Source organism: Lontra canadensis, unplaced genomic scaffold (genome assembly GCF_010015895.1).
Source record: "Lontra canadensis isolate GAN:19392208 unplaced genomic scaffold, GSC_riverotter_1.0 scaffold26, whole genome shotgun sequence".
Lineage (NCBI taxonomy): Eukaryota > Metazoa > Chordata > Mammalia > Carnivora > Mustelidae > Lontra > Lontra canadensis.
The window spans coordinates 292901-317741 of record NW_022631020.1 but is presented as its reverse complement, the minus strand read 5'-3'; the positions used below and the strand labels follow the sequence as shown (position 1 = coordinate 317741).

General features: G+C 45.9%; 1 protein-coding gene across 3 annotated transcripts in view; it reads left to right on the top strand.

Annotated features, from left to right (window-relative positions):
* Positions 1-24173, top strand: part of UBAC2 (UBA domain containing 2) — a 169407-nt gene extending 145234 nt beyond the window's left edge. For 2 of the 3 annotated variants that reach the window (XM_032864082.1, XM_032864081.1), the window contains 2 exons: positions 11044-11166; positions 23990-24173. In XM_032864082.1, coding sequence (XP_032719973.1) covers positions 11044-11166; positions 23990-24097 — 231 coding nt within the window. In that variant the 3' untranslated portion in view covers positions 24098-24173. The remainder of the gene's footprint in view (positions 1-11043; positions 11167-23989) is intronic. The other variant, XM_032864083.1, reaches the window with a different exon arrangement.
* The last annotated feature ends 668 nt before the right edge of the window (positions 24174-24841 follow it).

The window sequence follows — 24841 nt, the reverse complement described above, 5'->3', positions numbered from 1 at the left end:
CATCAGGTGGGGACAATAGCTAATATATATAATAAGCTTTTAGAAGTTTTCAAGCTCTGGGGCACCTGGGTGGCTCAGTGGGTTAAAGCCTCTGCCTTCAGCTCAGGTCATGATCTCACGGTCCTGAGATCGAGCCCCGCATCAGGCTCTCTGCTCAGTGGGGAGCCCGCTTCCTCCTCTCTCCCCACCTGCCTCTCTTTCTACTTGTGATCTCTGTTTGTCAAATAAATAAATAAAAAGTCTTTTAAAAAAAAGTTTTCAGGCTCTTTTTTAAATGCTTTCCCTGTATTAACTCATTTATTTCCCATAATGTCTTTATGAGCTAAGTGTGGTGTTACTCTCATAGAAGAGAAAACAGGCTCAGAGAAATTTCTCTCAGACTAAGGCCCGAGGTCGCACCGGAAGTGGCAGGGCTGGGCTGGGAACCCAGGTTACCTGGCTCTAGAGACTGCTCTCGGTCCCTCAGCTGCCTCCGCCTGACTGCTCCTGTCTCCTGATTCCTTAGTGCTCCCTGCCTTGTCCCTTGAAGCAGGTATAAACCTATTCTTTGAACAGGCTGACAAGTGTCTGGTTCTCCTCTCCCATCTCCTCGTCCTTTCAAATTCAGTGAAGCCCCCGTCCTCTCTGAAGCTTTCCCCTTGTGCTTCGGCTGCTCGGTGCCCACTCTGCACCTGCTGGGCCCTTTAGCTGATGCTGCTCGGCACCCATCTGAATTCTAGTCCACCTTACCTCCTGATTTTTTCCATTTCAGATGTCTTGCCTTCCCCTGAGACAATGGGCTCCACGTGAACATTGCTTCTACCCTCCCTTGGGAGTGGCCCACAGAGAGCCACTAGGGTGCTGCTGTGACCCATCTTCCCTGTGTAGACACTTCTCAGCGTACACACTGCCTTGTCAGCCTGCCCTGAAACCCGCCCAAGCGTTTAGCCCGTGTAGACACTTAGCATACACGCTGCCTCGTCAGCCTGCCCTGAAACCCGCCAAAGCCTTTAGAGGTAGGGTTTAGTCCACGGGGCATCCGCTTGATAAAGTGTTAGGAACGTTTACAGTTCTAAACTGGAAAATCAGTCATTTTTTTAATTTTCATAACAAATTTTATTTCATTTGAAGAATCTCTTTACCACTAATGACAGATATTTCATAAAAACGGTTGATCAAAATGCAAGCTGTTTCCTTTTTCCTCTTTTAAATATGTGGTTATTGCTTTTGAAGAAGACAAAGTAAAGGAAGCGTTTCCTGTTTGTAGAGGCTCGTAGTTAACCTGCATCGAGAGCAAGTTAGTGTCAAAACATCCTAGAGCCTAGAGCTCCTGTAACTTTCTGCTTTTTAAGCACTTTTTTGCCATCACAGGAGCAGAGGGATTGGGGTTTGGTTTTGCTTTGCCTGCTCTTCTCCTCTCACTCCCTTTAAAGAAATAAAATGTTACGGTTTCTACCAAAGGCTCATTGCCTTTCCCACTGGCCTGCAGCTGGTGGGTGGGGGCCTAACCCTATGCCTGTTTGTATGTTTAGCACCTGTTTTCGTGTTAGTTTCTCAGCCTAGACGCTGTGGATATTTTGGGCCAGACCGTTCTGTCCTGCGCCTTGCTGGGTGCCTCGCGGCTCCCCTGCTCACTCCACACAGCAGCTCCACCGTCCCGCCCCCCCACACCCTGCCAAAAGTGCCTCTAGACATTTTCAAGTACCCCCCAGGGGGCAAAACCACCACCAGTATATATCCACAAAATCGTTTCAGTAGTATCCTGTTGTTCGGAGTATTTTTAAAATTTATGTAAATGGCGTTATACATTCATATTCTCCTGTGACTTTCTGTGTTCGTTCAGCTTTGTATTTTGGAGATTTATTCGGTAGATCTAGTTCCTTTATTCCAGCTGCTCATATAATAGTCCTTTATAGGACAGAACCATTTATTAATTTATGTCCCTACTTCTGGACAGTTACTTTTTTTTTTACATCTTCTTGCTTGATATCCTAATCAGTGCTTCATAGAACACCCTCCCAACTGCCACCTTAGGCACCTGCAGCTTCCTGGAAGTGAAATTGCTGGGTCATAGACCAGCCTCAGTGTTCCTCAGTCCGGACTCGTTGCTGTCCACACTGTGCCAAGCTACACTCTCACTGACGATCCGAGTCTCCGTTTCCTTCACGGCTTCCCCATACTTGGGTGTTGTTAGGCATTTTATTTCTGCCAGTCTTGTGGGTGAGAAATAACCCACTGCTGTTTTAATTTGCATTTCCTAATCCCAGTGAGTCGAACATCTTTCCTGACCTGTATTGACTCAGGCTTCCCTCTTGTGTGAATTACCTATTCCTATGCACTTGACCGGGAACACGGGATTAGGGGCGCTGACCGCCAGCACAGTGAAAAACCCATTTATCGCTTTTGACTCCCCCAAAACTTAATTACTAATAGCCTGTTGCTGACTGGAAGCCCACCAATACCCTAAACTGTACTGTGTTCATCCGAACATTGTGTGTAAGTGGATCTGCGCAGTTCAAGCCCATGTTAAGCGTCTGCCTTCGGCTCAGGTCATGATCCCAGAGCCCCATGTTGGGCCCCTTCTCTGTGAGGAGCCTGCTTCTCCCTCTTCTTCCACCTGCTACTTCCCCTGCTTGTGCTCACACACTCGCTCTCACTCTCTCTGTCAAATAAATAAAATCAATAACATCTTTAAAAAAAGAACATACTCTAGCTCCATCCTTGTTGTTGCAAATGGCAAGATTTCATTCTTTTTTACAGCTGAGTGATACTCCATTTATAGATAGATAGATAGATAGATAGATATAGATACAGATAGTCCCTTTATTCATAAACCCACCCCACATCTCTATCCATTCATCTGTGAGTGGACACTGGGGCTGCCTGCAAATTTGGCTATTATAAATAATGCTGCTATAAACATAGGGGTTCATCTGTCCCTTTGAATTAGTGGTTTTTGTATTTTGGGGTAAATACCCAGTGGTATGATTACTGGATCATAGGGTAATTCTACTCTTAACTTTTTGAGGAACCTCCATACTATTTTCCACAACGGCTGTACCAATTTGCTTTCCTACCAGCGGTACACAAAGGTTCCTTTCTCTACACATTCTTGCCAACACTTGTTTCTTGTGTTTTTGATTCTAGCCATTCTGACAGGTATGAGGTGATACCTCATTATAGTTTTGATTTGCATTTCCCTGATGGTCAGTGATGTTGAACATCTCTTCATGTGTCTGTTGGTCATCTGTATGTCTTCTTTGGAGAAGTGTCTGTTCATGTCTTTGACCCTTTTTTAATTGGATTGTTTTTTGGTGTTGTGTAAGTTCTTTATATATTTTGTATACTAATCCTTTATCAGAAATGTCATTTGCAAATATTTTCTCCCGTTCAGAAGGTTATCTTTTAGTTTTGATTATTTTCTTCACACGCAGAAGATTTTTTTTTTTTTAGTAGTCCCAGTAGTTAATTTTTTTTATTTCATTCCCCTTGCCTCAGGAGACATATCTAGAAAAAACTTGCTACAGCCAATGTCAGAGAACTTACTACCTATGCTCTCTTCTAGGATTTTTATGGTTTCAGGTCACACATTTGGGTCTTTAATCCATTTTGAGTTTATTTTTGTGTTTGGCATATGCAAGTGGCCCAGTTTCATTCTTTTGCATGTAGTTGTCCAGTTTTGTTGAAGAGATTGTCTTTTTTCCATTGTATGTTCTTTCTTCCTTTGTGAAGATTAATTGACCATGTAATTTTGGATTCATTTTTGGGCTTTCTATTCTGTTCCATTGATCTATGTTTCTGTCTTTGTGCCAGTACCATACTGCTTTGCTTACTACAACATTGTAGTATACCTTAAAGTCTGGAATTATGATACCACCCATTTTGTTTGTTTGTTTGTTTGTTTCAAGATTGTTTTGGCTACTCAGGGTCTTTTGTGGTTCCATACAAATTTTAGGGTTGGCTGTGAAAAATGCTGTTGGTCGCTTGATGGAGATTGCATTAAATCTGTAGACTGCTTTGGGTATTATAGACATGTTAACAATATTTGTTCTTCCAGTCCATGAGCATGGAATATCTTTCTATTTCTTTGTGTCATCTAAATCTTTAAGTTTATTTTTAAAATAAATATATATTTTTTGCATATAGTATGAAGTAAAGGCCTAATGTTCTCTTTTTCCATAAGCCAGTTATCCCACTGCTGTTCATTAAATGGTGTGTCCTCTTCCTGCTGACCTGTAATGTCTGCTTTATTATAGACCAAGTGCTAATGTCCACTTCTGATTCCCAGACACTCTCTCCTGTTTCTTTGCATAGTTTGTCACGTATTAATGCCACTCTAATTACTACCATCTACTAGTCCATTAGGACCGGTGCTGCGAGTGGGAAATCCTCCCTTATTGTACTTCTTCAAAATATCCATGTCTAGTTGGGCCCTTAATTCAACTTCATGTTGTCTAGTTCCACCAAAAAGACAACCACACACTTTTGAATTTTGAGTCTATAGCAGTTAGGATTGGATTTAGCTCCATATGACCAAAAACACAGAACAACAAAGCTTGTAAAGGCACAAGTTTGTTTCTCATGTGGAAGAAGTGCTGACGTGGACGGGCCTGGCCTGGTGAGGCAGGGGAGTGACGTGGCTGGGCCAGGCTCCTCTCTGGCTGCTGTTCTGTCCCGGGTACCGGGCTTCTGCCACCCAGCCCCTGAAGGCTGCTTGAGCTCCAGGAAGAAGTAGGACCCATGAAGTAGGACCCGAGAGGAAGGGCACCACTGACATCTTCTTCCGGAAGTCCCGTTTGCCCCTCTCTTTACATAGTACTGTTGGCAGAACCGAGTCCACACGGCGGGGCTGCAGACTGTAGGAACCACATGTCACACACACACACACAAAACCCTACTTTTAGAGAAAAGGGAATATGGATATTCAGACCCAACCAGTGGTCTTTGCTGCAGACTGAAGTCGACAGCGTTTGAACAGACCACCGTGTTGAGTCTTTGCAGACAGGACTGTGCGGAGTCTTTTCACTTAGGTCTTCCAATATTCTTCAGTCGAGTGTTTTGTTGTTGTTGTTGTTGTTTTTAAAGACTTTATTTGAGAGAGAGAGACAGCATGAGAGGAGAGAGGCCAGTGGGAGAAGCAGACTCCCCGCCGAGCAGGGAGCCGGATGCCGGACTCCAGGACCATGACCTGAGCCAAAGGCAGGCCCCCCACCAACTGAGCCACCTAGGCGACCCCTTCATTCAAGTTTATTGATGTGAAATGTTGGGCCCTGGGGGGAAAGGGCCAAGAAAGAAATCATGAGATGTCTTTGGTGCAAAAAAGATGGTTTTATTAAAGTTGGGGGATAGGATCTGGGGGCAGAAAGAGCTGCACTAGGGTTGTGAGGAGGGACTGGTTATATGCTTACAAGTTGGGAGGGGCTTAGGGATAGATGAAGTGTCTGAGGGATGTGGAAGCAAGGTTGCCAGGACCTTGAGGGTCATTTCCTATTGTTTTGCAAAGCCTTGAGGTGAGACCCTTCTGGGTGGATATCAGTGTGCCTTCTGTTGGGAGGATGGTTGCTAATGCCTATCTTGGGGGGGTAGAGATAAAGGAAATTTCCAAAGGGACTTTTTTTTGCTAAAGAAGACTAACAGGATACTGGAGGTGGGGCTAAGGTCAAGCTAAGGTTGCCTTTTGGTTCTAGCAAAGTACTGACATTGAGGCAATTGAGTTCCTGCAGGAAGGTCACTCGGCCTGTCCCAGGCACCTGTCCGTGGTCCATAAGTAGTGAGGAAGTTTAATTAAAATATCTTTTACCTTTGCTCCCCACATCATTTACTATTTTCTCCATAAAGTACTTGCAGATCTTTTGTTAGATTTAATTCCTAAGTACTTAGTAGTTTTTATTTCTATTGGTAAATAGTTATGTTTTACACTTGAATTTTCTAAGTGATCACAGTGGAAGACTGTTAACTGATACTTCTGTGTCTCTTACTCTCTTATTCTCTTTTTCTAAGAGAGTTACGTGTAAATAATGGCAGTTTTGTTTTTCTTCTCATCCTTCTGCATTTTCTTTCATAGTTGGTTAGTGTGAGCCTCCTTATCCTGGGACTTGTATTGAATGTAAGAGGTGGAACAGGCGTTCAGTCCGTTAATGTGTGAATTACAGTACTGTATTTTCTGAGATTTCTGAGATAAATCCTAATGTAGTACATTATTTCAGATAAGATGATTATTTTTTAAACGTTGTTGGGTTGAGTTTACTAATATTTTATTTAGGATTATTTTATCTGTCCATAAAGGAAAAACAAATTGTCTTAATTTTTCTTTCTGGTAATGGCCTTGTCTGGTTTGGGATGCAGTGTTATATAGCCTCAGAAGGTGAGGTGGGGAGCTATTCCTCTTTTTCTCTTCTTGAGAACGATGTCTGTAAGATAGTATGTCCTTAAAAGTTATGTAGACTTCTCCTATAGACTTTTGGTGGGTAGATTTTCTTCAGTATTATTTCAGTTACATTAATGGGTAAAATTAGTCCAGTTTTCTGTTTCTTTTTGCAGCTTTTTTTGGAAGTATACATAGAAGTAAACATTTATAAAAGTAATTATATGAATGTACTTTCTTGTGTTTTATTTAACATTATATTTGAGAGGTTCATTTATATTGCTACATACAATTGTAGTTTGTTCATTTTAACTGCTGTATAATTTTTTATTATGTGATTCCACCATAATTTATCCATCTCACTTCGTGCACCTTTGGGTAGTTTCCAGTCTTTGCCTATTACAAAGTGGTGGCACTGAGAACATTCTAGTCATGCCTTTCGGTGGACATGCGTTTGCATTCTGTTGTCTGGGAGCAGAGTTGCAGAGGTAGACACATGTGTGCAGCTTTAGTAGATGCTCCTGAACAGTTTTCAAAAATGATTACCAATTTTTGTTTCTTCTTGAATAAGTTGTAGTAAATGCATTTTCCTAGAAAATAATCTGTTTCATCAAAGCTATTGGTATGAATAAAGTATTGTATTTTTTTACTGTCTGCCATGATATCTCTTGTATTATTCCTAATACTATTTATGTTCCTTTCTTTGTCTTCTCATCACAGTTGCCAGGCTTTCCATTTTACTTGACTTCTCAAACAACCAACTTTCGGGGCGCCTGGATGGCTCAGTTGGTTGAGGGTCTGACTCTTGATGTCCGCTAAGGTCACAATCTCAGGGTCGTGGGATCGAGCCCCACGTTGGGCTCTGTGCTCAGCACAATCTCTCCCTCTCCCTCTGCTCCTCCCCATTGCTCGTGCTCTCTCTTTCTCTAAACTAAAAATCTTTTTAAAGAAAAACAACACTGGATTTTATTGATTCCTTCTATTGTGTCTTTATTTTCCACTTTACTAACATCTGCTCCCGGCTTTCTCAATTAGCATCTACTCTCATTCTTTCTTTCTTTTTTTTTTTTTTTTAAGATTTTATTTATTTATTTGACAGAGAGAGATCACAAGTAGATGGAGAGGCAGGCAGAGAGAGAGAGAGAGAGAGGAGGAAGCAGGCTCCCCACTGAGCAGAGAGCCCGACGCGGGACTTGATCCCAGGACCTTGAGATCATGACCTGAGCCGAAGGCAGCGGCTTAACCCACTGAGCCACCCAGGCACCCGCTCTCATTCTTTCTAATTTCTTTAGATTATTATTACTTTCTTTTAACTTATTGAATATATTTAACTCTTTGTCAGTCTTCATTTTTTTTAAGCTCAATATTTTAAAATTATATCAACTGTTTAGTTATATCTCACCACCTTTGATAAATAGTAGTCTCAATTTTATTCACTTTTTTAAAAAGATTTTATTTATTTATTAGAGAGAGAGAGCGTGCACGTGCATGAACACACGAGTGGAGAGCGGGGCAGAGGGAGAAAGGGAGATGGAGAATCTCAGGCAGACTCCGTGCTAAGTGGGGAGCCTGATGTGGGCTCCCTCTCACGGCCCCAAAACTATGACCTGAGGAGGATGGTTGGATGCTTAACCAACTGTGCCACCCAGGAGCCCCTCAATTTTATCCACTTTTAGCTATATTCTAATATTCATTATGATATTTTCCATTTTTTATTTCCAGTATGTGAATTTTTTGTTTGTTTTACATCATTTTTAATTTTGATATTGATTTCAAATTTAATTGCACTGCAGTCAGAAAATACAGTCTGTGAAGTATTTATATTTTGCTGTTTGTGGACATTTCATATAACACTTAGTATACAGTCACTTTTAATAAATATTTTATATATAATAAAAAGTATGCAGTCTATTTCACTCTAAATACTGAGTACCACCCGTATACACCCACTTATATAACTTTTTATGTTCTGTATTGCTAATTTTTGTCTCCTTGATCTATCAATAGATGCTAAAAGTTAAATACATGTCTGGGTGGTTTCTCTCCTCTGTTAGTTCTTTTAATTTTTGTGTTGTGTAGTTTGGCACCACTGTGTTTATAAACATACTTATGTGGGGTGCTCAAGCGGCTCAGTTGGTTAGGCATCTGGCTCTTGGTTTTGGCTTAGTTGTGGTCTCGGGGTTGTGGGATTGAGCCCCAAGCTGGGCTCGGCATGGTCAGCATGGAGTCTGCTGTCCCTCTCCCTCTGCTCCTCTCCCCACCCTGCTCACTTGCTCTCTTTCCCTCTCTCTCAAATCAATAAATAAAATATAGTTTTTAAAGATTTTATTTATTCATTTGACAGAGATCACAAGTAGGCAGAGAGGCAGGCAGAGAGAGAGGAGGAAGCAGGCTCCCCGCCAAGCAGAGAGCCCGATGTAGGACTTGATCCCAGGACCCTGAGATTATGACCTGAGCTGAAGGCAGAGGCTTTAACGCACTGAGCCATCCAGGCGCCCCTATACATGAAATATTTTTTTAAAAATAATAATAATACTGACGCATCACGGTGACTTTATCTCCAGGAATGCCTGTTTTGCCCTGGAGGCCTAATTTATTTGATAGGGATATAGTGACATGACCTCAGCTTTCTTCTGTTAGTACTTCTCTGATACTTCTTTTTTTGTCTTTTTCCATCAAGTTGTCTGTGTTTTTCTGATGTTTTAGGCTTGTTGGGGGTGGGTAGGAGACATTTCAAAATAGAGAAGTTGTCCATGTATGTGTATTATTATCACTAGCGTATTTGAATTTCTTTGTACAAGCATCTAAAACAACTTTGTCTAATGCCTCTCTTTTTAATTTCCCTAATTTTTTTTCACATATTTTTTTAGTAATATCTTGCCTTTTTTTAAAAGTCTTTCTTCTATATCTTAGTCATTTTAAAACTTCTGAAATTATAGTTGTTTTCAGATTGTTATAAATTTAGGTTCGGGGGATGCCTGGGTGACTCAGTCAATTAAACATCTGCCTTCGGCTGAGGTCCCGATCGCAGGGCCCTGGGACGGAGCCCCATGTCGGGCTCTCTGCAGAGCCCGCTTCTCCCTCTCTTCTCCCCCATTCATGCTCGCACTTGTGCGAGTGCTCTGTCTCTCAAATAAGTAAATGGGTTCTTGGGGATCTAATCCTTCTATTTTTTGCACATACTGAATCTCAGTTGTGATGGGTTTTTTCCTCGTGGGTTTTGAATTTTGGATTCTAAGTGACTCCCAGTTGGAGTTTTATCTGTAAATCCCGTGTAATCCCGGGGTGAGAGAGTGGGCCTCAAGTGTAGTCTTACATCTGCTTCTGCTTGGCAATTCGAGTGTGCGCAGCAGTATCCCAGAACCAGTTCTTACGTAACTTTTGATGGGCTCTGAAAACACATATTTATGTAACTTCATAAATTCATAACTGGTAATGAACTGGTAACTTCATAACTGGTATTTCATAACTGGTAACTTCGTAAACTGGTAACACATATTTATGAAACTCCAACCTCAGATTTCTCATTTCTGAATTCTCAGGCAGGCCAAGCTCCCTCCGCGCGCCTTTTGGATTTTTTTCTCATCTTCTCTCTCACTGAGGGTGTTGCCATTTGAGGCTTGTGCCTTTATGTAGGTAGTGAGCTGAGAGACCTCTTTCATGAACCCGAACAGATGGCCGTATGTTAGCAGGGCGTGCTCACCCTTTACCCCAACCCTTGCTCACTGTTCTGGTTTTCCAGAGATTGTTTCTGGCACCTTGGGTTCTCCCTTTCTTCCTTTTGTGCTCAGCTATGCAAGTGAAATGTTTTTCTTATTTTGTTTACTATTTCTAGATATTCATAATAGGAAAAATTGTATGTTGTCTTAGTCTGTAATTTTCCTAAATCTAGAAATAGAGATTTAAATTGATAAACTAAAATATTGGCAGATAGCTAAAAACATGAATTTTTTAAAAGCATTGTGCAGTGTGCACTTTTCTTCACATAGTGGCTTTTTTCTTCATTGATGACATAGAAGAAACAAGAAATGACTTTGCCATCAATCTAAGTCACCCATAGAGCTCCTCAGGAGGCTGGTTCTGATCCCTCCCTGCTCCCAAACCTTTTGTCCCTGTGTGTGGCTTTGCCTTCACATGCTCTACCCCATCCCTCCAGCTGGGTTTTATCTCCACCCGCAAACTCCCTCTAGTAAGCATGCTCAGAACTTACTTAACTAAAAGAAGAAGGAATAAAGGGAGAAGGAGGGGTGGAAGGAGGAAAAGAAGAGGAGGAGTGTTTTAAAGAACGGCTGTGGAGGTGCCTGGTTCCTGGTGGCCAGCAGTGACTCAGCCTTCTCTCTGTGTCGTCTTCCCTGTCCCATCCGGCAGAGCCCCGAGCTCGTAGGGGCCAGAGGAGGTGGGACGGGGTCGGTGGGGCTGAGGTTAGGAACATCTGTGTGTGTCCTCCGTTGTCTTCCAGAGCCAAGTTGCACAAATACCTCTGGCAGTGCCATTACCTTCTTTCTCTCCGGGCTCCTCCCGCAGGCTGCCAGTGTCATCCTGTCGGCCGGAGGGCAGTATGACACTTCAGGCTTTGGATCGCTTGCATTCAGCAGAGCAGTATGATATTGTCCCAATCTATGGATATGACTTCATTGCAAGAGAAAGATTCAGCCAGTTTTCCTTCTGTGTCTCATCACCGTGTACTGGTCTGTTTTTAGGGAGGAATGATCAACTGGAATCGTCTCTTCCCTCCCTTACGTCAGCGACGGAATATAAACTATCAGGACGGTCGGCGGTCTGAGCAGCAAGCATCTCCTCCTCTCGAGGTTTCTGAGGAACAGGTAATCAGTAACACCAGTCCTTCCCCTAAACCTCTGTTTCCCACTTGAAGCCGTTTTGCTGAACAAGACTTGAAAGAAATCAAGCATATAAATACATATAAACATGAGCATATAAAGATGACAGTTAAGCTGCTAAGGGTAACAGTGATAGACACTTGGGCCTTTTTTGGCTACTGTGGGAATTACAAGTTTGAGGAAGGTGTGATTTGAAAAAAAAAAATTGTGATCACTTATTTTGAAATCTATAATACTTTATACATACCGGAAACTACTGATGTTTGTTCTCTCTAAGGGCTAGGAGAGAACAAGACAGGGCAGGGAAGGAGTGGTGCTTCTCTGGGTATGGATTTTGTATGGTTTTGACTTAGGAATCAGGTTAATATTTTACATATTCAAAAAGCAAATCAACAATAGGGACAACCCTAAACTAAAAAGAAACGAATAAATAACCCAACTGTATTTTAAGTGAATAACATAATCATAGGAGAGAGGGAAAAATTAATTTTAGTGACTTTTGAACATAATATACCCTCAGTCTAAAGTAAAAAAAAAAGAATTGCAAAGAAATCTAAAGCTCTTTCTAGGTTTATGTTCACAGTAGTATGAGTACAGCAATTCTGAAATTATGTTCTATTTATTATAGATTTGAGCAAGTGAGGAAATACGTTGATCTTACTGTAGAAGAAGGAAAATACAAATTCAGAACAGCAGAGAGCAAGGAAGAACCCTATGGGGTTGGGTTGGAACTAGAGGTATCAGCATAAACTCGTGATTTATTAAGTCTGTGGGGGGCGGGGGCATACATGTGTCTTAGTCTGTCAACCTAAAGCGATCAGAAGCAATGCCATCCCATTAGCACTGACCGCACTTAGTGCCCAGATCTAGTTTCTAAATATGTTGGCCCACGGACAGAAGTGAGCCTCTAGAGAAATGAAATGGTGGGATGCAGGCCCAGGGTTGTGAAGGAAACAGAGGACCAGGACCACCATGCAAGGAGTTAAGGAAGTGCTCCAGAACCAAGGAAACAGGCCCCAAGGACACCAGAGCCAGCTTGAGGGGGTCCCACTGACCAAATTGGGCACATAAGATTTGGGGTATCAAAATACATAAGGACAGGGGCGCCTAGCTAGTACAGTCGGTTAAGCAACTTTCGGTTTTGGCTCAGGTCATGATCCTAGGGTTGAGAGATCAAGCCCCACATCAGGCTTTGCACTAGCACAGAGTCTCCTTAAGACTGTCTCTCCCTTGGGTGCCTGAGTGACTCATTCATTAAGTGTCTGCCCTTGTCTCAGGTGATGATCCCAGAGTCCTGGGATGAAGCTCTGCATTGGGCTCCCTGCTCGGCAGGAAGCCTGCTTCTCCCTCTCCCTCTCGCACTCCCCCTGCTTCTGTTCCCTCTCTCTCTTTCTCTCTCTGTCAAATAAAAAAATACAATCTTAAAAAAAAAAAGAGACTGTCCCTCTCCCTCTGCCTCTCCACTTCCCCCCCACACGCTTTCTCTCTCTCTAAAAAATAAATAAATGCTTTAAAGATAAATAAGGATGGTACTTAATATAATCTACCGGACAGGGGGGAATCTATGAGTTCATCCTGATATGTGGAAATATATGGATATACACACACACACAAAGGAAAAGGAATGTAATAAGGGATGATGGACGGTAGTAGAAAATCATAGTTTTGCACTATCAGAGCAAAAAATCAGTACAAATCATCAATACACGAAGAAGAGCGAGCTGTTTATATAATCTCAAAGTATCTCCCCACAAGTTGCTTATTACTTACCAGAGGAAAACAGTTAACTGTACAGTGGAGAAATCGGACACCAGCTTACCCAAGTTATCAGAATCAGAAGACCAATAATGGACCCAAGACGCATTGTGGGCGTGCCCTGAAGGGACACATCAGTTATGTGTTAAAAGAGAAAATCCCAAGACTTCGATCATAAAGAAAGAGCAGATAAACCCGATTTGAAGGATATTATGTAAAATACCTGACCCGTGTTCTTCAACAGTACTGAGGTCATAGCTCTTCCGGATTAGAGCCTGAGGGGCCCATTAACGACAGGTCAGGCGTGATCCCAAGCTGAGCTCTGTCCCGGGAAACGTTTTTGGTGAATGGACATGTGAGAGTCCATCCGTGCAGTCGCACTGTGGATTAGACCATACACGTGTATCGACGTTAAGTGTCAAGGACATGACATCTCTGCGGACTGTGGTTAGGAAAGAGAATATTCTTACTGGAAAGTACACCTACGGGTACCAAGGGGTAAAGGGGCATGGTGTGCGCAGCCTCATCCCACCTGTTGCAGGAAGGAGTAAGGGAGCGTATGTAGAGACAGAAAGCAGCTGCGGCAGAGTAATGGTGATCTGGAAGAAGAGTAATTGGGCTCTTTCTATTGTTCTTGAAACTTCTCTGTAAGTTTGAATTATTTCAAACTAGAAGGTTAAAAACATCTGTGAAAGTAGTTCAGGGCATTGCAGGAACAGCACTTCTAAATTTCCTTCTGCACATGTTGCCTTTTTTTTTTTTTAAGATTTTATTTATTTATTTGACAGACAGATCACAAGTAGCAGAGAAGCAGGCAGAGAGAGAGAAGGAAGCAGGCTCCCTGCTGAGCAGAGAGCCCCATGCGGGGCTCTATCCCAGGACCCTGGAATCATGACCTGAGTCGAAGGCAGAGGCTTAACCCACTGAGCCACCCAGGCACCCCCGCATGTTCCTTTCTTATCAGACAAATAAAGGGCAGCATTTTGTAGCTGGTCACAATGTCCAGGCTGTCACCTCTTCTGTCCCCAGACTATGCCAAGGTCCCTCAGACCCAGGGCACCCGGTCAGGGCGGGGCTTCTGCTGCCACCCTGGATTAGGCCACCATAAACGCCTTGGAAAGAAACAAGCTGTGCCTGATGAATCGATCCAGGTTTTCCAAAACCTCACAGCTTCTCACTCAGGCTGATCATTTTAGTAGCTCCTCAGGCCTGAGAGGTGGAGGAGGGAGTCCATTCTCTTCCGCCTCCATTAGAGAATTTCTAGAAAAATGGTATTCCCATGGATAGGAAAACAACCCAATAATTCAGCCTTTTGTAAGATATTGATGGTAACAGATTAAAACATAAGCTGCTACTCTCTAGTTCAGGTAAAAAGTAGAATTCTGTTCTCTTACTCTTTACTTGCCAGAAGTACAAGTCACATTCCTCACAGAGCAGCCGTTGAGGGTATGAGATATTTAAAGGTGAGACCGTTCTTCGTGTCGTACTTTGAAACAAAAATGTCAAAACATGGCAATCAGGAGAATGTGTGTGATTGAAGTCTTCAGGGTGTTCTGATGAATCATTCTCCTTGACCCTTCCAGAAGTACAACAGGGTAACACGTTGTCAGAATCTGTTTCAACAGCATTTACTTCCTTGCTCTGGTGTGAAGAGATGTAAATACATCAGCGGCTGTTGTTAACTTATGCTTCCTTATTCAGTAATTTTCTAAACCTTGTTTCTTGTGTTTCTCGATTATCCTGAACATGGCCATTACAGTCTGTTGTTTGATTAGATCACAGTGTCTTCTCTAGGCGTTGTTTGTTAGGTGGACTCCTGGCGGTTCTTGTGATAGGTGTTAGCCAAACTGTAAAAGAGGAAAAAAAGTGTTCTTGCCTTCAGGATGTTTACAGTAACATTTAGAAATGTGTATTTAATATATATAATCTCTTGGTTAGTTTGTTGAGGCTAGATACTATCTAAGATAATGTTTGTTAGTAATGTAATCAAGTAGCTTGAATGAACAAGACTTCTTTATACTCCTTCAGTTAAATGTGCTGTATCTTCTTTATTTAAATACCAGAGTCATGCTGTTTATTTCATTAAGAATAATTTTGGGGACGCCTGGGTGGTTCAGTGGGTTGGGCCTCTGCCTTCGGCTCAGGTCATGATTTCGGGGTCCTAGGATCGAGTTCCACATTGGGTTCTCTGCTCAGCAGGGAGCCTGCTTCCTTCTCTCTCTCTCTCTCTCTCTGCCTGCCTCTCTGCCTGCTTGTGATCTCTCTGTCAAATAAATAAATAAAATCTTTAAAAAAAAAACAATAATTTTTTAAACCAAGAACAATAAAAATGATTGAGGTTTTTCTGATGTAAAAAAATATATATTCTGGAATTTTAATGAGTCCTTTAAGATAGGAAAGCAAGGACTATGGTAAGAAAGAATGTGCATCTCTCGTCACATCTAGCAACAATCAGACATACAGCCATAGAAAAATTTTGCCACTTTTTCTGCTTTTGCTGTTGGTAAGTTTCTGGCTTCTTAGTTCTTCCCAACCTACTTTTACTGTTTTTCAACAAGTGGACCCACACATTTGCCAATTCATTGTCCTTTGAAGATGCCATCCCAGCCCCTCTTAAGAATGTGTCAAAACCAAACGCCACCCTATCACAACTCTTTTTAATAGTACAATGTGCTCAAATGTCTACTATCTTAAAAATGAGTGTAGACATTATTCCATTTCTCTTTCTTTTTTTCTTTTTAACCAGAGATTCTCATTTTACACCTCAAATAACAATGAAATTTTTGTCCTATTAGCATCCTATTTTTTTTTAATCAAAGGAGGAAAAAACTCACTAAGTTTGTCTTTCTCAAACCTCCCAATCTTAGAAAACAATCCTTCAGTGTTTTCTTAGCGGGATACATGGGTAAAATTGGACCAGGAAGTTAAACGGGACTAAACCAGAGCTAGGACTCAACAGAGGGAAGAGAAACTGCTGCGGATCTCCTGCAGAGCCCAGGGTGGGGAGCCAGGCCTGGAGACAGGGCTAGTCGGCTCTGCCCAAGTGTCCTAGGGCCAGGAAAACTAAAGCAAGGACTGCCAGTGGCATGTGTCAGCCTGGGGTGGAAAGTGCCTTACATCTGGGGAAGCACAGGGGGGTGAGGTTGGAGCGGAGGATAACCTGAGCGGCCGGGCAGGCTCCCCAGCGTCTGCCGTGCCATGGGAACTCCCACTTCTGTGTTTCGGACATTAGGAACCGTGGGAGGATCTTACACAGGGAGTTACGTCACTGGGTTTCCCTGGAGGGTAGACTGCAGTGGAGGGAGGAGCCTGTTAGAACTGTAGTGACGTGTGTGACTTCTTCCCCGGCTGCCCAGGAACTGCTTTCAACTGCTCGTGAGACTCCTGCCCAGATGAGGTCTGTAACCGCTAGTACGTTTGTAACACCCGAGGCCTGTCCTGGGGATCCCGTTCCTGTCCTCTGAAATGTTCATTGACCCAGGCAGAGAGAGAATGGCTTTCAGCACCGAAACCCTTCAGTCTTAGCTGGGAAATAGCAAAGCACATTTAGTCTGAGAGCATCTTAGTCTTAGTGAGGTTCTCTCCTCTCTCCCCATCTCAGGAGTCTTCGCCGCCGTCACCTGAAAAACCCACCTCAACTCCAAGTACTGAGACTTACGCAGACCACCCCCTCGCTGACATTTATTTGGGGTACACTTTGCACTTCTGCTCCGTGCACTTATAATTACAGTGAGTTGGGAATTGGTCCAGCAGTGACTCAAGTCTTGTCTGTGTTCCCTGGTAGAGGTGAGCCCCGTGAGGGCGAGCGCTGTTTCTCCCTGTTTCCCCCGCGGCGCAGCGCCTGACACACAGAGGGTGCGCAGCAGTGGTTAGAGCAGGGCCGAACGGGAAGGTGTGGTCAAAGAACACTTGTTTTCCCCTCACAGGTGTGTTAGAGAGTGGTAGGACGTCAGACTTTTCCATCTGAACGCCCGTATGAGAAATAGGTTTTCTAAGGGAATACCAAAGCTCAAAGTGTTGGGATGAAATATTGCATGGCACTCGAATAATTAACCAACTTTTGGGGGGGCCTCATTCTGCTGGGTATCCTAAAAGGTACAAACAGTGGAGCTCATCCAGTCTATCACGAGGGCCTCCTCTGTACCAAGGTCGGAACTAAGCAGAAATGCAAAAATAAGGGGCCTCTGAGCGGGTCTGTAGCCTTCGGGGGCCTACGATAACCAGTGACCGTTCAGTCAGCCAGCGGCTGTGATCAGAGGGGTTCGGCCCTTCCGAGGAGGAGGGGCGTGGTCAGGGACCGTGGGAGAGGGGTGCACTGATCCCCAGGTGATCTGACCGTGCCCCAGAGGTCACATGATCCTTACAGCACAGGGGAGGGGAGGGCCAGCCGAGTCTCCCATGACTTCCCTGCGGCTGCTGCTCCTGAGGGGTGTGCATGGGGCCCCGGGCAGTCGCCCGCACGGACGAGCCAGCCAGCATGGGATTGGGTCGGGCTCCTCCGGGTGGGCATCACTTCCTGCAAGTGTCAGGATTTGGGAACTAAAAACCCCCAAAACCATTTGTTTTTGACACCCTTAGTTAAAGGGAAGTTAAAGAAAACCACAGTCCTACTTGAACAAAACAGCAGAGGAGCATTTCACTGGGAAGAATTGCCATGCATTTCATTGGAATGAATGTCCTATTTCACTAGTCTGAATTGCAGGTAGAAGGCCAAGGTAGGGTTTCATTTATTAAACCTTGAGTAAGAGTCGTCTATTTTTTTTTTTTTTAAGATTTCACTTATTTATTTGACAGATCACAAGTAGGCAGAGAGGCAGAGAGAGGGGGGGAAGCAGGCTCCCTGCTGAGCAGAGAGCCAGATGCAGGACTCGATCCCAGGACCCTGGGATCATGACCTGAGCCGAAGGCAGAGGCTTTAACCCACTGAGCCACCCAAGTGCCCCAGGACTTTTTTTTTTTTTAAAGGAAAGGAAAGCTAATATGGGTTTATCTCCATCTCTGTAGGTTTCTTTTCTGGTTTAGCAGGGTCTCTCTTTAGAAAACATATTGCGGGAAAAACAGATTTGGCCTCTTTGCCTGGCGAGTGCTCTCCAGCTCTGCCTGCCCGTGGTCAAGTTCCCACAACCTGCAACCTACTGGCCCACTGAGGGCCTCAGACCTTGACCAGAAGCCACCAACAGAGTCCAAGGGCACTTCGGGGGGACCTTCCACGCGGTAAGGCTAGAATTCCAGGTGCCAGCCTCTCCTTGCTGCCCGCTGTGTCGAATCACCTCTGAACCTTGCCTCTAGAAAGCCAGGCCTTCAGCTACAGAAAACCACACTGGCGGCGTTCCGTGCCGGTACCGTTAGGTTTTACGAATGAGCGCTGTGGAAGACAGGAAAGCATAACACATTCTCGGGTTGTTAACCCAGCTACACCAATTTCTTTTTTTTTTAAAAGAAATTAGAGAGGGGCACCTGGGTGGCTCAGCAGGTTAAAGCCTCTGCCTTCAGCTCGGGTCATGGTCCCAGGGTCCTGGGATCGAGCTCAGCATCGGGCTCTCTGCTCAGCAGGGAGCCTGCTTCCCTTCCTCTCTCTCTGGCTGCCTCTCTGCCTACCTGTGGTCTCTGTCTGTCAAATAAATAAATAAAATCTTTAAAAATAAAAAAAAAAGAAATTAGAGGAAAGGATTATTTAGTTGTTTGGACTAGAAACCCAGGAGAACTGTGTTCTGATGTTCTGTGGTGAGAAGTTTTAGGCAGAAGCTTCCCGGCCATGCACAAGCAGAAGGACGGTACTTACTGTGCTCCAAAATAGAGAAGGAATGTTGAAAGAAATGCTTTCCAGAAAATTCTATGGGGCATTTTCTAAGTTTTCCGAGCAGACCGACTGCCGCGAACCCAGCCGGGCCCAGGCTGACCAAGACGCAGGGTGTGTGCTGGCCTGTGTGGCCCCGTGCTCTCCCCGCTATGACCCTGTGCTCTCCCCGTCGTGGCCCCAGTGCTTTATCCACTTTAGCGTTTCGGGCCCTGTTTGTTGGTGGTCGGTTCATTAAAGAACTCATATCACTAAACTGACCCCTTCTCTTACCACTACTGGGCACTTCCACGTGCCAGGCTCTGTGGTTCTGTGTTGGGGGGGAGGGGACACACAGCAGACATCCTGGCGCCCCCAGAGCTCGCCGTCTGCCGGGAAAGATGGGCAACACCTGAGTCACCGAGCCCAGCCCACCGTGGGCACCTTGCACAGAGCCTCGGAGCCGCTGAGAGAGTCTGGGGATCTTTGCTGAATTAATGACACTTCCGTGCGGGTGCAACTTGATTTAGACTGATCAGGGTGTATTTTCGGATTTTTATCTAGTCAAGACCTAGAAATGTTACACTGACATTTTCTCTTCCCTTGGATGTTCTAATAGCTGAACTAAAAAGACAGGAAGCAGCCCGTAGAGAAAAGAAATTGGGTTTTCAGTGAGATTTAATGTGTTTTGTGGCTAATACATATGCTGGGGATAGGGAAGGAGGTAGACTGTAAATACTGTGATTTTATAATCATCAGAATTTAGCAGTTGCTAGAATTTATACAAATGTAAGTTTTTCTTAGAGTCACAAATAATATGGGCTTTTGTTAGAATTTTAAGCTTACCTTTTTAAAAAGATTTTTTTCTATCTTTTTTACTTGTCTTGGGCTCACCACATTAGTTTCATAGGCCAGTTCTTCTGTGGGCTGTTTAACCATTAGAAATGTGTAACAAAAATCATTCTTGGCTTGTGTTTAAGTGTGGCTGTATTTGTATATGACAGGAGATGTGTGTGAGGGTGAACTTTGCCCCAGGACAGCGTTTAACGGGGTCCCTGGCCTCGGGGCAATAGCACAGCCTTCTCCCTTGATGGCAGTGACCAGGGGGGCTGACTGTCCGGCCCCGACACTCTCCTCCCAGCTGCTCGCTGCTAGCCGGGGCTCCCAGCAAACAAGCATGTGTTTGATTGTTGTGACAGACACATCAGTTCTTTGGCCAGCAGAGGATATAAAACGAGTACAGTGAAAGCAGATACAATGAGTGCTGAAAACAAAACCCGAGGGTGGTTTTGTCAGGTGGTGGGAACCTCTGAACTGAGGCCCAGAGGGTCAGTGGGGAGCAGCCGCGCCCTGGGCCAGCCCTTCTTGGGTGGGATGAGACTCGTCACAGTAGGCAGCGCCTCCTGGGCACCTGTCGGGGACCAGTTAGCAGGCTCCGCCCTTCCCACAAGTGTCCCATCCCCACGTTGTGGCAACAGCGCGAGCCCGCCATCTTCATTCCCTGTCTCTCTGCTTCTCATCCTTTTTGGCTGGTTATTACCCACATTCCTAAGTCCAGGCATGCAATTTGATTTTCCCTTGGGTGTTTACTGTTCGGGACACTAGGAGAAGCTTACAGATACACTTTTTTAATGTAATGGTTCAGTTTTCAAAAAGAACAACTGTTAACATTATTTCTACTTTGTAAGTTTCTTCACCTGGTTAGAGTACAAGGTCGGGCCATCGCAGACCTGAGCGGTGCCCTCTGGGGTGGCCAGCGCTGGACCAGCCTGCAGGGTGGTCGCTGCTGCCCCGCCTGGGTGGCCCGGGTGGCCACCCGTCATCAGCGCCTTCCAGACTCCAAACCACATTCCGCGTCGATGCACGGAAGACTCCAGGACCAGCGGGCAGTTGCGGCCGGCAGCTCCCCCTGCTCCCAGCGTGGGTCTGGCTCACACGCCGTCAGCTCCAGACGGTGACTCGGGATCCGTCCGACGATGCCCGCTGGCAGGTGCAAAGAAGCCGCCTCTTCAGCGCTGCGTGGCGTACTCACCGTGGCGGAGTGCTGGTACGTCAGGAGCGGCGCGCAGGTGGGCAAGAACGGCCACGGCGCTGGGCGGCGGTGTGTTCGTGGGTAACAGAAGGCAGAGGACCTGCCCACCTGCTCTCCGGGCTACGTTGACGCCACTAAGGAAGGTGGTTCTTAACTGGAAGTCACTGGAATTAACATCGTTACAGCTTACTTCAGTCCAGGGAACAACGTGGAAGGATTGCCTGGATTGAACGTGCGTCCAGCCCAAGTCCGGGAGCGCGTGCCCCGAGCGTGCCGGCCGGGGCTGGAGCAAACAAGGCGAGCCACGCTCGGTCTGAAGTCCCCCAGGGCAAGAGGAAAGTGCGGATTCTGGCGATCAAATGGCAAAACTGATGTTTCATGTCTGCAGAGCCTGAAACAGATGATCAGGCAGATGCCTTGAGTGTTAAGAGTGTTGCGGTCTGTAGGCTAACACAGGATGTCATCAAGACATCTGACTACATCTTTCCACTGTGAGGGATACAGTGGTGACATGTGGAATGGACAGAGACAATATGAAGTGGGTTTTTAAATGGTTAAAAATCTCTAAAAAAATTCTCAGCTAACAACTCAAGGACAAAGGGAGGTCTCGAGTGGGTTCTGGGCCTGTCTCCGACTTTGCCTGCTCGGCATTTGCATCAATAATAACTTGAGGGACCTTGTAGAAGTTCGCTAATCGGACTTGGGGATGACACAGTTTTGAGGGAGCTGAGTAACCTAGGAGACAACAGAATTTAAACTGAAATCCGTTTTGGTTATCTAGAAAATGACCAGAGGCCATTTAACGGAGATGTGTGCGGTCCTGACTCCAGGAGAGCAAGTACAGCTTCCAGGGTAGGAGTGCAGAAGCCTGGCTTGAGAGCCTTTCAGGTGAAAATACCGGAGTGTTTTTTGCAGGCGCCGGCGTAACCGGCTAGTATGATGTGGCTGCGCGCACGGGAGCACGGGCCCGCTCCGGAAGCGCTCCCCGCTGCACTGAGGGCTGCACTGCCAGGCCGGTGGCAGCGGGCCTCAGTGGGAGCGCTGCACTTGGACGGGTCGGGTCCGGAGACGCAGGAATGAGTAAAGCAGCCGCGGCCTTTATTCCCTTGTTCTCCGAAGGCTTACAGCACGGTGGCAGCGAGCGGCCCTCCCTGCAGTTACAGGGAAAAGTCACAACTGTGGTGAACACAGGACAGAGGTCGGTGGAGCCACAGAATTCTCTGGGGTCCCTTCCAGTCTGGGAGAATGGGAAAGGGCCCGGCACCCCCAGAGCCTGCGGGTGAAGACGAGCGAGCCAGGCCAGAGGAGGAAGCACCAGCAGCGAAGGCAGGGCCAGGCTCCGTAGGGCCTGGGCCAGACCAGGAGTTGGGGTGCTGGCCTAGAGAAATAGGGGAGACTGGGGGGGCAGGCTTCAGACACTCGAAGTGCTTCACGCAGAAAAGGGAATAGGGTTGTCATCTGTTATTTCAAAGGGCAAGACCTTTGACGTCCCACGGAGGGCAACTAGTGAGAGGCAGAGTCTTGCATTGAAGAACAACTTTCCATCCCAGCCAGTTAGTGGGAAGTGTGTGTGACATTCTGGGGAAGGCGGTTCTTTCCTTGGGCAGGAAATGAAAGCAGAAGATTCCTCCCAGTCTGTCCGCACCGTCCATCAGCCTGGGGCATGGAGCTGGTCATCGCCTGCGGGACCTCGGGTCTCCCATGTGTGAGGGCCGTGCTCGCAGGGTCCTTTTCCCAGGCCCCGGCCGTTCCCGTAGAGAACAGCTGTCAAATGTCTCTGACCACAGCCCACAGTAAGAAACACGGCACCCGGCACACATGTGTGTGCCTATGGAGAACTGAAATGAGTTCTATGGAAGAAAGACCCTCACTACGTGCATTTTTTAATGCTAACCTTAACCCACTAAGCGTTCATGACGCACAAATGAGAGATCACAGCCTCGGTTGGAAAGACAGCAGCTTTGAGAAGTGCCCCTGCCTGTCCGCTTCCTCTCCCCAGGATTAACCTCTCTCCTAAGGCTCCGTGAGGGACGAGGGCTCGGGCCATGCAGGCAGTGCGGAGAAGTGACCCCAGCCTCCTCCCCTGCCCCCTTCCTCCCTCTCCCCCTCACTTTGGCCCCTCAACGCCCTGCTCTCCCCTGTCCTGCTCACGCACGCCCGGACTCCCCGAGCCCGGGAAGGAGGGTGGTATCAGGTACTTTCTTTCCGCTTCGTACCGAGCACGTTGTTTTCCGCAGGAGAGGTTAGAAACGGTGACCAAGTTCTCAGTCCACAAAGGCCTCTTTCACCCACATGTGGTGAAAATCTCAACAGTTTGTGTCACTTTTCATTACATATTATTGCAAATGTATATCTCAACAAAAGTACAAAAAGGAGCTTCCTTTGGCTCGTCTGGGGTCATAAATATCTTTATGGCACATTTTTAAATGGTAAATTAGGTTACCAGCAAACTCGAGTGGCACTGCCCGCTTCACTGGAAACTGTATGCGCGAGCACAGGAAACCTCTAGTCACAGATGCAGGATTTGTGGTCCAGAAAACGCAAGCCTCATCCCCCCTGCGCTCAGTGACGCTAGCCACCTCCTTCCCCTGGCTTCTGCCCCTGGCCTCACCCCCTTTGTGCGTGGTTCTCTGCTGCTGCCCAGGGAGCCCCCCGCCCCGCCCCCCAGCCAGAAACTCAGCAAATGCCGCAACTCACGTCGAAGGTTAACAAACGAGGTGTGGGCACCCAGGGGACCCTCTCTGGCTGGGTGGTTCCAGGAACCTGCATGCGCTTTTGTCACCGGTGTCTCCCAGCGTCAGGGATAATCGTCTGTTAAGCGACTGTTCTCGTATGCGAGGAAACATGACTTGAGGAGTTCACAGGAATCGGATTTGATACCAAAGGAGCGTGCAAAGCCGTGTGAGCGCTGGGCTGCGGGAACAGACTGGCTTTCCCAGCGGCATCCCGGGGACTCATCTACCCGCTGCTCATCCTGGCAGGTCACCGGACCCTGGGGTGCAACTTCCTTGTCTCTAAGATGAGAATTAAATGAGATAATTGTACTTGTTAGCTCTATGGTAAGCACTTTGAAATGTCGTGCCCATTTAACATTTTAAAAAAAATCAGATTTCACACTAAAATGAAAATTAGGGTTCTTGTTTTGTTTTGAAAACAAAAGCCTTGTAAGGAACATTTCAGGGGCTGGTGGGTTAGTAGTCAAGTCGCCGGCCTCATTGGGTTTCCGGTTGTGTTTCTGTTTCCAGGTTGCCCGGCTCATGGAGATGGGATTTTCCCGGGGTGATGCTCTAGAAGCCCTGAGAGCTTCGAACAATGACCTGAATGTGGCCACCAACTTCCTGCTGCAGCATTGAGGGTCCTGGACAGCTGCACAGACACTGGCCGAGCGGCTGCCCACCCCCAGCGGGCGCAGCCCCGACTCCAAGGCAGCCTGGGTCCCCCGCGCCCTCCCTGGCTGACCTCCTGTGCTCTCTCGGGCCTGCGGTGGTCCCTGTCGCTCCTCCCGTAATTCCAAGGCCATTACCGTTTTTAAAAAGTCTCAAAAATAAGTTTGCCATTAAATCAGCATGTATTTTCTATCTTTATTTTTTTATGGGGCATTTTCCTGAGTTTGGCCAATCGTTACTCATTCCTGATTTGTTTAAGATGCATTAGAACTGCAGATTTCTGTAAGCAATTGAATAGCACCCCCAATGGGAAGTCATTGCTATTATCATATTATTATTTTCACTGTACTGTGTCAGCCTACATTATAGCTGATCATAAACGCCACGACAGGGGAAAGGGGAATGTTATTCAGGAAGAAGATGGCAAAATACTCCTTACAGACTTTTCTCATCACTGTTTTTTTCCTCAAATTTGCTTTCCAACCCCAGTGGCCATTTGGTGTCCCCCTTTCCATGGGGGGTGAGCAGTACGGATCTGCTGCACTCAGTCTGAGTCAGGCCTGAGTGAGGAGGGAGAAGCAAGAGAAGCAAATCCGACCCCACACCGTTCCAGCCCATTTCAGTCCAGGGAATCTTTCTAACTCCTCCTCCTCACTTCTATTATAGAAAGTAATGATGATCAGGTCCCAATGTAAGGTTCTAGAATACTCT